This window comes from Ovis aries, chromosome X (assembly GCF_016772045.2).
Source record: "Ovis aries strain OAR_USU_Benz2616 breed Rambouillet chromosome X, ARS-UI_Ramb_v3.0, whole genome shotgun sequence".
Taxonomy (NCBI): Eukaryota; Metazoa; Chordata; class Mammalia; order Artiodactyla; family Bovidae; genus Ovis; species Ovis aries.
This window is the reverse complement of record NC_056080.1, coordinates 31,259,971-31,274,785: the sequence shown is the minus strand read 5'-3', so window position 1 is coordinate 31,274,785 and position 14,815 is coordinate 31,259,971. Positions and strand designations below refer to the sequence as shown.

Genomic DNA, 14,815 nt, shown 5'->3' with positions numbered 1-14,815 from the left:
ACTTCCAGGCTCGACTTCCCCTCACTGTTTGTACTGTTCTATATTGTTCTTTTTTGAGTATTTGCCCTCAGTTATGTCTCCATTTTCATCCCATGTTGATATACTTTTATCAATAGAATCAGAGCTCATTTAGGATCCCCTGCATGATGACATGCATCTCACTCAACACCACACTTCTTTTTAAGAATTCTTTGGGATTCTTTGCAATAATGTGGTCAAAATTTTATTTTTGAAAGCCTCACAGGCTCCTTGCACCATTTTTTTTTCTTTCAAAATTTAAAATCATGAGATCACTATGTTTTTTTCCCCTTCTTAGTCTCCCACACCACATGTATATTCATACACACTTTCCTGAAAGACAGATGCCTCTTTGTCCTATAGATTGTCCAAACTGACAATTGTATACTGGGATGAAAGGGTACATAGTATAACATCCCTGGTATAACTAAGTCTGACCCCACATAACTGAATAAGTCTTCTGAACCCTTTTAAATTTTGTCTGCAGGTGACTGAGGTTTGGCAATCCACCTGTCTTAGTTCTTTTCTTGCATAAGAAACATCAATGTGTGCTTTACGAAGTGGGAGAGAACGAAATTAAATTTGTTAGAAATCTTCATTCTTGACATGGCTGAGGTAGCGCTTAAATAAGGAGAGAAAAGCACTTGAAAGTGATATCATTCTTATTTCTTAATAGTAAAATGTATAAAATATGACATAAATTTACTGCGGAGGGGAGGGAATGTTTATTCTTATATAAAATTTGAACCTATTAAATTTAGTTCTTCATTTCAGACTCTGATGATACTTTCACATAATAGATTCAGCCATATCATTTATTTTCTATGCGTTCTTGGTCTGTATGACTAGAGCAAATAAATAAGGAAGTGTAGAAGGATGTCCCAAGAACTGAGAAGCAAAGATACTGTGTTCAGCTTAGTTTGTCAAGTGATTCTGCTCATAAAACCAACCCCTCAATAAAAAGAACACTTCCATCGCCTCAGGCCACCTTCAATTCCTAGTCCCTGTAGGCACCTATTGTTAGAATTTCTATCACCATAGATTGGTTTTGTCAGTTCTTGAATCCATATAAATGGAACTGTGCAGTCTGTGCTATTTTGATCAGCATACTATTTCTGAGATTCATCTATGTTGTGAGTACATTAATAGTTCACTCCTTTTTATTGCCAGTTGATACTCCATTCTATAAATGTACCACAATCTGTCTATTCTCCCATTGATGGACATTCAGGCTGCTTTCAGTTTAGGAACATTGTGAATAAGACACTGTGAATGTTTGTGTACAAGTCTTTTTGTGAGCACAGGTTTTCATTTCTTTGGGGTAAATACCTAGGAGTGAAATGACTCCATCAGATCTTTAAACTGATAAAATATTGCAAAACACTTTTCTAAAGTGGTTGTGTCATTTTCTACTCCCACCAGTGATGGTAGAGAGCTCCATCAGCTCTACACTGCACCAGTATTTGATTTTAACAGTACTTTCAATTTTTTCCATTTTGTGGAATATGAAGTGGTATCTTGTGGTTTTAATTTGTATAACTCTGAACATCTCATGTATTCACTGGCTATTCATAAACAGTGGTCATTTGCCTTTCTTCTTATAGAGTTAAAGTAATATTATTTTGAGGTCATTGATATAACTTGGAAATTGGAAAGGACAGAGACATTTTCCTACTTTTAAAAAAGTTGTCTTTGAAGACTCTATTGAAAAGCCCTGTTGCTTAGTCAGCAGTGTGTTTCTTTTGTAAAAGCACTGCTCCCTGGACATCTTTGTCACTAATATAAAGTGCCAAACACTTTAATTTTCTTTGCTCAGTCTCTGAAGATTGTCTCTTCAGAACCATCAGCACTAATTTGTTGTTTAGAAGCTTATTAGGTATTTTTAAATTGTTGTTGTTTAGTTGGCTAAGTCATGTCCGATTCTTGCCACCCTATGGACTAGAGCCTGGCAGGCTCCTTTGTCCAAGGAATTTCCCAGGCAAGAATACTGAAATGGGTTGCCGTTTCCTTCTCGTTTTATTTTATTGTATTCATTTTAAAATCTAGAAATATAATTTAATCATTATCTTAAGACATATAATATGCTTATTATATGTAGCCAATAAACTTTTACTGCTTAACATGGTGGAAAACCCAAACATTAAGAAAGCAATGTCCTTGCACTAAAAGAAGCTCATAAACTTGCAACGAAAATCAGGATATTTAATTTTATATAGACTATGAAAAACATCCTACAGTTGATAGGCAGTAGGACTTTGCAGGCTAGATGGCTTCTAGTTGAAATTTTATTTATAAACGTGATAATATTTGGAGTGTGTTTTCATTTATGCATTTAACAGATGTGATTTGAGCACTGTTGTGTAGCAGGCACTTTGCTAGGCACTAAGAAAAACAGTGATGATTCTCTCACCCGAAGCTCATAGTCTAATGGACTGGAGTGAAAGAATTGCATAAGTAGAAATGAGGGTATTTGTGATGGAGAAAGGAGAATGGCAAAGGTCTAGGGAATTGCCAAGGAATCACTGTGAGTTGTCCACAGATGAAGAATTGAAGAGTCAGTTGAGAAGCCTAGAAAGTTTTCTCATCCCAGAATGGAATGAGGTTTTGATTATTACCTAAATTATTTGGGCTTCATTAAGCAGATCCTGAGAATTCAGTATATATGTCTGAGCAGGAAACCAACCAACAGAACTGCCCTTCAGGAGAATTAATCTGGAAAGGATAAGTATGATTTTTGGTGTGAGAAGTGGTGAAGCAAAACAGGAGGAAGTCTGACTAACATAGTGAGTGCACTGAACAACCAGCAAAGGAGGGGGAGGTAGCAATGATAACTGGGCAGAAGGTATAATAGAATCAATAGGACTTGAATGGGGGGAAAGAAAGAAAGGAATAAAACAAAGACGAATTGGAAGCCTGGTAAAGTCAACAAGAGAAATCAGTTTCAAAATGATGTTAATGTTGGCTTCCACACTTTTTCTTTGCAGTTTAAGTCAAGTGGAAATGCTAAGGAGTGGTTAACAAGAAAGTTTCCTGAGACATAACAAATTTAGAAAACATTAACATTTGATAATTGAATATTTTTCATTTCACAAGTTAGACTTATAGGGAAGTTGAAACCACTATAGTTGGTTTCCACCTTTTTTTTTTTTTTTTTTTTTGCAACTATCTCTGATCTTTTAGAGATTCACGTGAGCAATTCCAGAAGTTTTCACAGAAGACTTGCTTAAGTCCTTTGCTTATTTTTTTCTTAGATTCTTCTGGTTTGTATACAGTTCAATAAGGTACAAATTGTTGACACTGTACAAATATAATAGAACCCATTCTGTGCCTCATATGTCTGATTTTCAGAGGATGTATGTGCTCAGTCAACAAGAGCTACAGATTTGTTTTTTATCATCTCATCTAATTCCATGAAGGAGAAGAGCATTACCATACAACAGATAATGAGCTGGAAAATAAGAAAGCTAACCTCAGAAATCAAGGCTTTAAAAAAAAAGGGGGTAGCTTTGGTTTAATGCCTGTATAACTTGGCAAGAGGGACATATAAGACTTAGTGAGGCCCAACATGTGCTTAGAGGTGGATTGTTAGTGGATGTCTTGGGGGTTCTGTTATCTAAGCTCGATGTTTAAAATCAATTAATTGATGTTAGACTCAGAGATCTGTTTTTAATCCCTCTTTATCTTATTTCTGGGCCTTTCTGTTCTCAAGAGCCTGAAAAACTAAACCTTACTTTGATAACTTGTTATTTGTGGAAAGAAATGAGATTCTGGTGAAACACAATTATTTTTTACGGTCTGTCTTCCATACTAGGGTGCTATACGTGTGTCAATATTTTATTTTAACCCTTCTTCAATGGGAAACCATTCAAGAGTACTGTCATATCTTGCCTAGTTTTATGCTCAATTTATAAGTGAATTCTTCTTGAACAGTTACTAAGATAAGGGGTACCGATACCTCAGACTTTGATAATCTTAATCACCACAGCCTCTGTGTTTCTTTTCCTGATCATCTCCCCAAACCTAGATACACAAAGGTACACACCCGTGGTCATAACACAGTCACACAAGTGATGTGATTTTATTTGCCTAGTATCTCAGTAGTCATAATACAGCATTATGTATAGTTATTTGCTTGTTATTTTCTCCCCCATGAAATTGAATATTGATAGGAAAATATGAACTTTTTATCATTGTAAAGGCATCAGATACAAAATATTGGGTTGGCCAAAAAGTTTATTCCAGTGTTTTTGTAACCCACAGGAAGTTTTTGGCCAATCCAAAAGTTACCTATTTGTTGGAGTGAATCAATTTGAAGAGAACACTTACCTGCATTGAACAATTACGTACACTAAGCAGTCATTTAGAGATTATGCCACAGTTTAAAGCACATAGAATCCCTTTGAGTACAGAAAAGGAGTTTAAGAAACAAATTTAATTCCTGATCTCTTAGAAAGCAATGTGAATATATTTTAACTTATCTTTGTCCAGTGATTTTTAGCAATGGGTGGGTAAAAGATAGGGTAAGTAGATATAACCAGCTTAATCAGAGTGATACTTTCTGTATTTTATTTTTTTTGAAATGGAGAATTGTGCTGCTTCTTAACTTTCTACCTTATACACATCATGAGATTGATCTATTTTCCAGCAGATGAAAAGAAAATGTTGCAGTGTAGAAACAGAGCAAGGGCTAGTCATGACATTACTCCTCTCAGTTTCCTGTGTAAGCAATTGTCAAGCAAATATTCAGAGAGTCCCAAAATGTATTTGGGTCATGAATGCTGTCATGAATGACCATTGGGTCATTGAATGTGTTCAATGAAAATGAAAAATCCAACTACATTCAGAGCCAAGTCCACATCACAAAATTTAGACTTAGCTCTGCCAATTATAATCTCAGTTATATTTTCAATCCTAATTTTTCTTCTGGGGCTCAATCCAGTATCTCCAACTGCCCAGTTGACATATTTTCCTTCATTCACATCTCCACTGAATGGCTAGATCCTATCTATTGAGCTCCCAAATCTCATTTGGTTTCATTAACTTTTCTCTGTTTGTACCACTGACTCTCTGATCCATGCAACTATTTTTCTTCACCGTAACTACAGTGATAACACCTACTAGGTAGGCTTCTATTTCTATTTCAGAAAGTTTCCAATCAGTCTATTCTACTGTAGCCAATGAAGAATAACACTTAATAAAATTCCTGGCCAGTAGGAGTTGCTGAATAAATAGTTGTTTAGTCAACGAATGACTCAATGAAAATATTTGATAAGCATGGCAAGTACTAATAAGAACTACAACTTCAGAGCCAGTGCAGTTAGACAATGAGATTAAATGAGAATCATTCGTTTCCAGTCCTGAATCAATTCCATTTACACATCATTTTGCCTTTAAAAAACAATGTTGTTGCTTTTTCTATATTCTTACTGCATTTTTTCTACCCACCAAATGGTGTTTGAATAAATATTTGTGTAGCTCCAAATTGATAAGACCTCTGGAAAGAATAAGGAATATAAAAATGATCTGTGTCTCCTTTCAAATATTCTATCTTAAGAGCCAGTTTTTTGGTTGTGTGTAATGTATTCTATGATAAAATAGCCCATATGTTTTTTTAAACTATCCTAGTAATCACGTGGAAAGAATTTTATGCCTGGAGCCATATGTTCTGTTACCAGGACCACTTAATGAGAGCAAGCATGGTTGGAGACAAGAGCCTCCTTTTGATCAGAGAAAGGTCAATTTGTTTTCTTTACAAATCTAAGTAAACAGAGAGAAAAACAGCTCTTAAATGTTCCCAGGTAGTTCTCCTGAACTTCTAATGAATGATTTACAAGCCAAGAAGGATTGAATAAATCTGTGAACCTAGAGAGGCCTAGAATTGATCATAACAAAGTAAAACCTATTAACTTTGCAAACTTGTGTGCATTATAGTAACAATTTTCTTTAAAAAGTAAGGGTCACTAATCCAAATGTCTTCAGAGAGCAGTAGAATGCATGTATATTCCACCTAAAGGCATTCAGATTATAAAAGTCCTAATAATAAAACATTTCTGAGGACAGATTTTACTTGCAGCCTTCAGTTTCAGATATCCAAAAGCAGAGACTTAACATACATACAGTTTATTCCTTTGGAATCTGCTTGAAATTGAGAAATACATGTCTGGGGGGTCCCTCTCCCCGCCCCCCAGGGCATTATGTCTTAGGAAAGAAATAAAAAGAAAAAAACCAGCCTGAAATAATCTCATAAACCATGTAGTACTTAAAGTAATTTATGATGAATTCATTTGGTATCCACATTAATAGCAGTGATAACAATGAATGTATGTATCTGATGTGGATGAGAGAAATACCTCCAAAGGAAATTTCATTGTAATTTGATATTAGGTAAATGTCCCATTAAAATAAATCACTACTGTACATAATTTTCCTTTAATTCATTGGCAGGGTGTTTGCTTTGGAAAAGGCACAGTCTAATTCTAGTTTCAGGAGAAATTCTCATTATTCTTTTATAGCAACCATTATCAGGAGCAGATGGGGAATTGCACCAACAAATACATCTACTATTACCCCACACAGGAAAGAGTACTAGATGAAATCTAATCAGACCCCCTCCTGCCTCCATTTCCTGTAACAAACTAACAAAAACATACTTGTAGTTTTAGTGTTATTATTAGTGGAACACAATAAATCAGGGGTCCCCAACCCCCATGCCATGGAATCCTACCAGTCAGGCCTGTTAGGAACTGCACTGCATAGCAGGAGGGAGTGGCTAGGGAGCCAATGAAGTTTCATCTGTATTTACAGCTTTTCCTCACTGCCTGAACCATCCCCCACCTCACCCCAGTCCCTGGTGCCCCAAAGCTTGGGGACCACTGAGATAAATGTTTTGTTGTTGTTGTTTAGTCACCAAGTCCCATCCGACCCTTTTGCCACCCATGGACTGTAGCCCGCCAGGCTCCTCTGTCTAGAGGATTTCCCAGGCAAGAATACTGGGTGGCCATTTCCTTCTCCCACACAGGAATTGAACCCGTGTCTCCTGCATTGGCAGGTGGGTTCTTTACCACTGAGCCGCCAGGGAAGCCCCAGTAAATGTTTACTGAAATGCAAAACAAATGAGACCAGGGGAAATACCAGGCTAACAAGGTGCATTTTATTTTTGATTAATCATCTATAAAGGCTGCAGCTCTCTGATTTAGTTGGCAAGTCACAAATAAGAGATCTGTAGGTCCTTAACTAAAAGTAGAATCTGATGTACACTTCAAATGTGGAGACATTTGATGGTCCAAAGAAGAAAAAACTCCTTCAGTACAACTTAATCCTCAGCTGTAAAGTCTAACAATGAATGACACTAACTGGAAATAGTTTATGACTACCTATGCAGAGGGGAGGCCCTGAGTTCTCTCTGGGCTCTTAAAGGGCGCCAAAGAAGAGGGAACGTTTAAGCTGAGCATTACAGACAGGTTATGAGTTTGATCTGTAAAACTTAGGACAGTCAAGGAAGTAGGAAGCCTTTCAGTTTTTACTGGGAGTTGGAGTTAGGGTTGGAAGTGAGGAACAGCTACAGAGAATGCTGCAAAGGCAGAGGAGAGAAGAGGCTGTACAGGCACTTCATACTTTGCCTGGTAGGCTAGTATTTGGACTTTATCTTGCAGTAAGTATGTAGGCATCATTCTTGATCTCCTCATTCTGGGCTCCAGACCTTGATTCTTGCCTCCTGCATCTTTTTTACTGAAAAAAAAATTGCCATTTTCCCCTTTTTTTCAATCCTTCTTTTTTATGTACTTCTTTCTCCCTCACTCTTGCCTCACTCTTGGATTTCTCCCATTTTTGCCATCTTTCAATTCTTGTCACTCTCCTCATGAGATGCTCTTACAGGGTCATCAGGTCTTCCATGAGAATAGAATCATCTAGCCTATGACTGGGCTAGATTGATTGTGTCCTGTTTCTAAGCCTGCTATTTTGCTTTAGTCTTTGTCTATTTATGGTTGCTTCGTTACAAAAATTATTTATCATCAAATAATAATGTCAAAAGATACTTTCTGAGCATGTTAAAACCTCTGATGTCTATTTATGGTTGCTTCGTTACAAAAATTATTTATCATCAAATAATAATGTCAAAAGATACTTTCTGAGCATGTTAAAACCTCTGAAGACAGTTGTGACTACATAGTTAAGAATTAACATGAGAGGCAAACGTGTCCAGTTTATCTCTGAGTAAAGGACCAGAAGTAATTTTTCAGACTCTGACTTGAATTCTAGGGACTGACAAAGAGGAACAGTAGCAATGAGCTTAAGACAGAGTAAAGCAGAAGGTAAAAGAGGATGACATTGCACCATAAATTTCCATCTGGCAGTTTCACAAGTCTCTAAAGTGTCCATAACATTTCATGTTTCCTCTTAACCAGTGAGCAAACTGAGGCAACAATTAATCTGTCTCAAAATAAAACCTTAGCAAGACTACCAGTAAATCACATGGTTAGATTTTTGATATATCCACTTATTCAGCAAAGGTTTGTTTTTCTCTCCTCTTTCCCTCAATCTTTACCTTTTCTCCCAGTCACTTTTTGTCTCTTCTGTTTTCCTATTCTGCCTAGTTTGTGATATTTTGCCAGCTCTTTATCTCCTACATAGCTTATCCAATTTGTCATTGTACAATTCCCTGTAACTGCTTCTTAGCTTCTTCTTTTTCTTCATCTGTCACATTTTATTTTCTGTTGATTTTGTTTTCATGCAGTTTTGGAAGGTTTTGTACATATGCTTTTTTAAATTTATGCAGTCTTTTCATATAAGATGTACTAGTTTCTTTGTCTCATCTTTTCCCTCTATAAAAATGTAGCTGTTCTTCCTTGCCTGTAATTCTTCTCTTCCCCCAATTTGACTTGGAGGATTGAGATATATGTGTCACTTTCTATAATTTAGGAAATTTTCTCTATTCAAAAAGCATACAAGAACTAAATAATAATGCTGTAACTCTAAAACATGCCCCTCCTGTGCCCCTGCCTGCACCACATATTTCTTGCCTAGCCTTTCTCTAATAATATATCTGCTTTGTACACCTTTGTCCCCTTATACCCAGAGATTCTGCTGCAGCTGGTTTACTGTGAAATTCTGGGCTTTTATATTTTGAAAAACCTCCCTAGGGGAGTCTGATAAGGAGTCATTATTAAGAATGATGCTTTAATATTGGAGTCAAAACACAATAAGCTTTCTAAGGGATGATGAATAATCCAATCAATTTAATTATGATTTTTTTCTATCCCAAACTCACACTAGATGTTAATTGCTAGAGAAATAGATAAGGATGCCTAGGACAACAGAACATGAATGTGGTATCAGAGCTTAGAAGTTTCTATGGTAGTGAATAGTACTTAAAATATTTAGAAGTTATAGAATGAAAATTAATTTGTTTTGCACTAAGTGAATAAAATTGATTGAGGTTTTCCATTGAATTGTGTAAATCAAGTCACATCTTCAGGCTCAGCAGGTAACTGTGAAACAACATGTACAAGTTTTAACTTCCTGTTTTGGTCCATTATTTTGCCTTCTTAGGCTTTATTATTGAAAATTCTCCTCAGGTCGATCATACACTGTAAATACTTCTCCTAATTACAAAATCTCTTCACACAAATGCAATAGACTATTTAATGAGCTCTCTTTCACAAAATAAAAAAAAAATCTGAAAGCCCTGATTTGGGACTCTACATAAAATGAGATTTAGATCTAACAATTTTAAGTTATTGCTTCATTCTTAGCTACTCAGTTCTATCACCTATCTGGGAAATGGAAATAATAAAACCCATGTTGATTCTACAATTGGATTGTAAAAGTCACTGTAGCCATCAGCCATGAAGTGGAAGAACTGAGATCAAAAATACAAAGCAAGACGCCTGAGATAAAAATTGTGAAGTTTCATTAGTTTATAGCTTAATAAACCAGCAACAAGAATTCTTTGATTTGTTAACAAAGGTTCAGAAGGCATTCACTCTATCATCTTATTACTCAATGTGTTGTTCCCACACTAGTGATATCGGCATCCCCTTGAAGCTTGTTAGAAGCTGAAAATTCGGGGCCCTCTTTAGACCTACGGGATTAGAATCAACAGTTTAGCAAGATCTCTAGGAGATGTGCACATTGAAGTTAGAGATGCAGTGCTATAGCGCACATCTTACAGGTGTTCCATGCATTATTTAAATTTAATTTATTTACTCTAATTGGAGGCTAATTACTTGACAATATTGTAGTGATTTTTGCCATACATTGACATGAATCAGCCATGGGTGTACGTGTGTTCCCCATCCTGAACCCCCCTCCCACCTCCCTCCCCATGCCATCCCTCAGGGTCATCCCAGTGCACCAGCTCTGAGCACCCTGTCTCATCCATCGAACCTGGACTGGCGATCTATTTCACATATGGTAATATACATGTTTCAATGCTATTCTCTCAATCATCCCACCCTTGCCTTCTCACACAGAGCCCAAAAGTCTATTCTTTACATCTGTGTCTCTTTTGCTGTCTCACATATAGGGTCATCATTACCATCTTCCTAAATTCCATATACATACATTACTATACTGTATTGGTGTTTTTCTTTCTGACTTACTTCACTCCAGTTTCATCCACCTCATTAGAACTGATTCAAATGCATTCTTTTTAATAGCTGGGTAATATTCCATTGTATATATGTACCACAGCTTTCTTATCCATTCGTCTGCTGATGGACATCTAGGTTGCCTCCATGTCCTAGCTATTGTAAACAGTGCTGTGATGAACATTGGGATACACATGTCGCTTTCAATTCTGGTTTCCTCGGTGTGTATGCCCAGCAGTAGGATTGCTGGGTCATATGGCAATTCTGTTTCAAGTTTTTTAAGGAATTTCCACACTGTTCTCCACAGTGGCTGTACTAGTTTGAATTTTTTAATAAATATCTCTAACAGCCATGGGTATTGGACACCATTGGAGGTACAAATTAGAGTCATCATCTTTCTCCTGTAACTGCCTCCCTGAGTCTGGTGTTCTAGGCAAAGATTTCCCCATTTCAGTAGTCATTCATGATTGCTGGATCCAGCTAGTTCCTTAACCTTCTTAATTGTGCCTTAACAGTTCATGTTACTTCTCGCCTTTCTGTTCTGCTGCATTGTCTAAGCTCTAGGTTTAGCCCCAATACCTACCTTGCAGATTCCTGTCCTGACTGTTTTACCTGTGTCCCTGCTTTAACAGTAGCCTAAACTTTGCCCCAGAATCGCCTCCGAACACAGCTCTAGCTCCCACACCCCTGTCCTTCAGTCATTTTCTGTTGCTCCCCACTGAACTGCAAAGTCTTTAATAAAAAGCAGAGTCCTCTCTGCCCAAGCCCACTATTAATCTAGGGCTACACCGCTCCCTAAACTTCCACTCTCATACAGTGACACAGAGCCCAAGTGTATACTTGAGATCAGATCACAGAAATTCCACACCATAGGCTAGCCTTCTGCTATCCTCTTGCGGCTCTGACCAAACATGTCCCTAAGGCCTACCCATTCTTTCAATTCCAAATTACCCACCATGGCCTCTCCTTTTCATCCTTCCATTGCGCTTATTTCTCTTCTAATCTGTCATTTATAATTACTTATCTAATCTGTCTGATCACTTTGCTTACTGTCTTACTGAATATAATATAGCAAATTATCCTTCACACTTATGTCTAATCTTCTCAGCTAGACTTTATACTGCCTAAAACCTAAAAAATTGTATGCACGTCTTAGAATCTCTAGGATGTCCAATGATAAGTATTAATACTAATGATACCATGATAATTATGAGCACTCCTCTCTTCCTCCACTTTCTATATCCATAGATTCATGCATTCATTCAACAGATACTTACTGAAATCTCTCATGAACCAGATGTGTCAGGATTAAGACTGTGAATAGGACACTATCTCTGGCTTCAAGGAATTTATGATATAATCTGAATATAGACACAATTTGTTATGAATGGGGCTACCTGTTACTAAGCAGTGACTGTCACATGCAACACTGATCTGAACAGATGTTCAGAGTGGAATATAAATGATGGACCAAAATCAACTAGTTGCAAGGAAGTATCACGTGTTTGTTAGAGCACATCTCATGCTCACTTAAGAGAGTAGGATCAGGAAAGCTTATGAATAGTTCAGTGACTGTGCATAGTTTTATAATCATTCTGAGGTACTATGTTCCTACAATAATGGCCTGTTCCCATTTTTGTAGATTTAATGAGTCTTTTAACTGCTAAAGACATACTATCCAAAATTCTAGTATTTAAAATAATAATACATGAAAGCAGTAGAAAACAACAATCTAACAAGTTTAGCCATAATGAGAATCTAAAGGAGATTTGACCCAGTCTTAGAAAACAGGCATTGATTCATTCATTTGGCAGACATGTGATGGAGTTGGTATGTACTTGGTTTGAGGCAGGAGAATATAAGAATATTAAGTTAACTAGAATCATATGTTCAAGAAAGTGTTCTGAACACTGACTGTCTCATCTATACATAAAGATTTGTGAGTCCTTTAGATTGAAATATGGCAGATATCTCAAGTTCTCATATTATTTCATTTTGTAAACATCAGATTTAGTTATGGGTTATTGTAATTGCCTTACAAATTCTATATTACCTTATTTTATTAAAAATGCTAGAGTGCTATTTTATTTCATGGCAAAAGGCATTTTAAATATATATTTTGTTATAATGGTCTTTTTAAATAATAAACAATTTTTCTGACACTCTTAAAATTTCATCCAGGATAAAAAGTAGAAGATGCTTAAGCTTGACACCGTCAATGACTCATAAAAATGTTCCAGTGGCTATAGATTATTTTTAAATTTATCTCTGTACCTTAGGGATTTCTTGATAGGTTGTCCCTGAAAGCAATTAATTCTAATTTTTATGTGGTTTTATAATGCATAATACATGGATGGAAACAGAATCTGAAATAAATTTCCTTCTTATATAGTCATGAATGTTTGTTTAAATATCTCTAGAGGTTTTTAAAAAAATACTCTGGCTAAACTGCGCTTGTTCTTTTTCACCTCTCACATCGACAGTCTCGAAGAAATCTAGTTTCTTCAAGTTTAAATTTTACAACACTTCATAGACTATTAAACATGGAACATCCTTGTGGGGACAAGAAATCGAATTTGCTCTTGAGAAGGTTTCCAACTAATTGATTTGTAGGACATTATAACATCCTCCAGCTGACAAGCTTTACAAATATAAAACCTGGAGCTGAACTGAGAGGGCGCTTTTTTCCTGACACATAAAAGGTGTCTTTCTGTCTTGTCTCCTTTGGATATGGGCATGTCAGTTTCATAGAGAAACTTTCACATGGAGCTTTTTTATTTCTTTCTCCCCCAGTAGAACTGCATGGGGTAGCACATTGTTTAATCTTTTCTCAAATAAAAGGACACAGGGCTTCATCTTTGTCTTTGCCTTTTTGGTATCTCACAGGAACTCCAGGATGGCATCCGGCAGCGGCAAACTGTTGTCAGAGTATTGAATGCAACTGGGGAAGAAATAATTCAGCAGTCCTCAAAAATAGATGCCAGTATTCTACAAGAAAAATTGGGAAGCCTGAATCTGCGGTGGCAGGAGGTCTGCAAACAGCTGGCCGAGAGAAAAAAGAGGTAGGGTGACAGATTAAAATAGGAATGCTAAAATTTTAGTGGAGCTGTTTAAGCTGCCCTTAAAAGAAAAATAAAAGATTTTGTGAAAGATTCGAACCAGGGTGAAAGGCACTAACATTAAGGATTCCATCAACACTTAATAGCAATAATGAACTTGCTCTTTCTTTTCCTTGAATAATATAATATGTAACTGTTGCTAGTTAAATAGGCAGTGCTTTTTGACTATTTTAAGCTTTGAAGTTTGTGTTAAAAATCACACATGATTGTTTAAATATGAATGTCTTCAGTATACTCCAACTTTCACAAGCTGCATCTCAGTTAATTTTTTCTTTTTAACGAAGATGAAAAAAGGACATTATAAATGACTATTTTGTAGGAAAAGTTGCTATTTGGCCAGATTGTTTAACAGCTACAAATATGACTTACGATGCTGAAAAGCTTGATAGTCATATTTACCTTTTAGTTCCACTACATTTCTTAGCACATTCTTGAAGAAGGGCTTGGGCTGAAAATGTTCAAATCTACAGGGGAAAACAAAACCTTAGAGATGTTATTGTTGAATTCAATCATCATTTAACTTTCCCTTGAAATGTATTGAAAGCACAAAAAGCTAAGTGTGTGCTGCTGCAGTTGGAAAACATACATATTTTTATAAACAGGGTTGTGTATTATGCTACCAGTTGTTGCTAATGTTTCCTATTTCATAAAGGAGGACTTGCCCTTTATTTACCAAATGAGACTATTGTCATGAACAGTGAAAGCTCAATTCTATTGCCAAGCCTTGCTTCCTACCTATCGTCTGCATAATAGGTGGATTTTAATATTCAGAAATCTAGAATAACTCACTGATGATCATCTTTGGTGAGGATGTATTAGAAAGGTTTTGGAATTGCGTCCATTGTCTTTGCCCACCACTTCTGGCCTGTATAACATCATTTCTGCACTAGACCCAATCTAGTCTAAAATACGATGTTAAGAAATGAGAAAATTAAGGAAAATTGAATAACATGCTATAAAAATATATTGACTTCATAAAATGGATTAAATTGACTGGAGGATTATTTTTTCATTATTGTATATAAAATGTTGTTTCTCATTTTGAAGTATCAACTCATATAATATTTGAGTAAATCCTTTTAAAAATAT

At 36.2% G+C, this 14,815-nt stretch overlaps 1 protein-coding gene across 9 annotated transcripts in view; it reads left to right on the top strand.

Annotated features, from left to right (window-relative positions):
• Positions 1-14,815, top strand: part of DMD (dystrophin) — a 2,668,835-nt gene that overhangs the window by 1,757,098 nt on the left and 896,922 nt on the right. For all 9 annotated transcript variants that reach the window (XM_060407875.1, XM_060407877.1, XM_060407874.1 and 6 more), the window contains one exon: positions 13,494-13,669. In XM_060407875.1, coding sequence (XP_060263858.1) covers positions 13,494-13,669 — 176 coding nt within the window. The remainder of the gene's footprint in view (positions 1-13,493; positions 13,670-14,815) is intronic.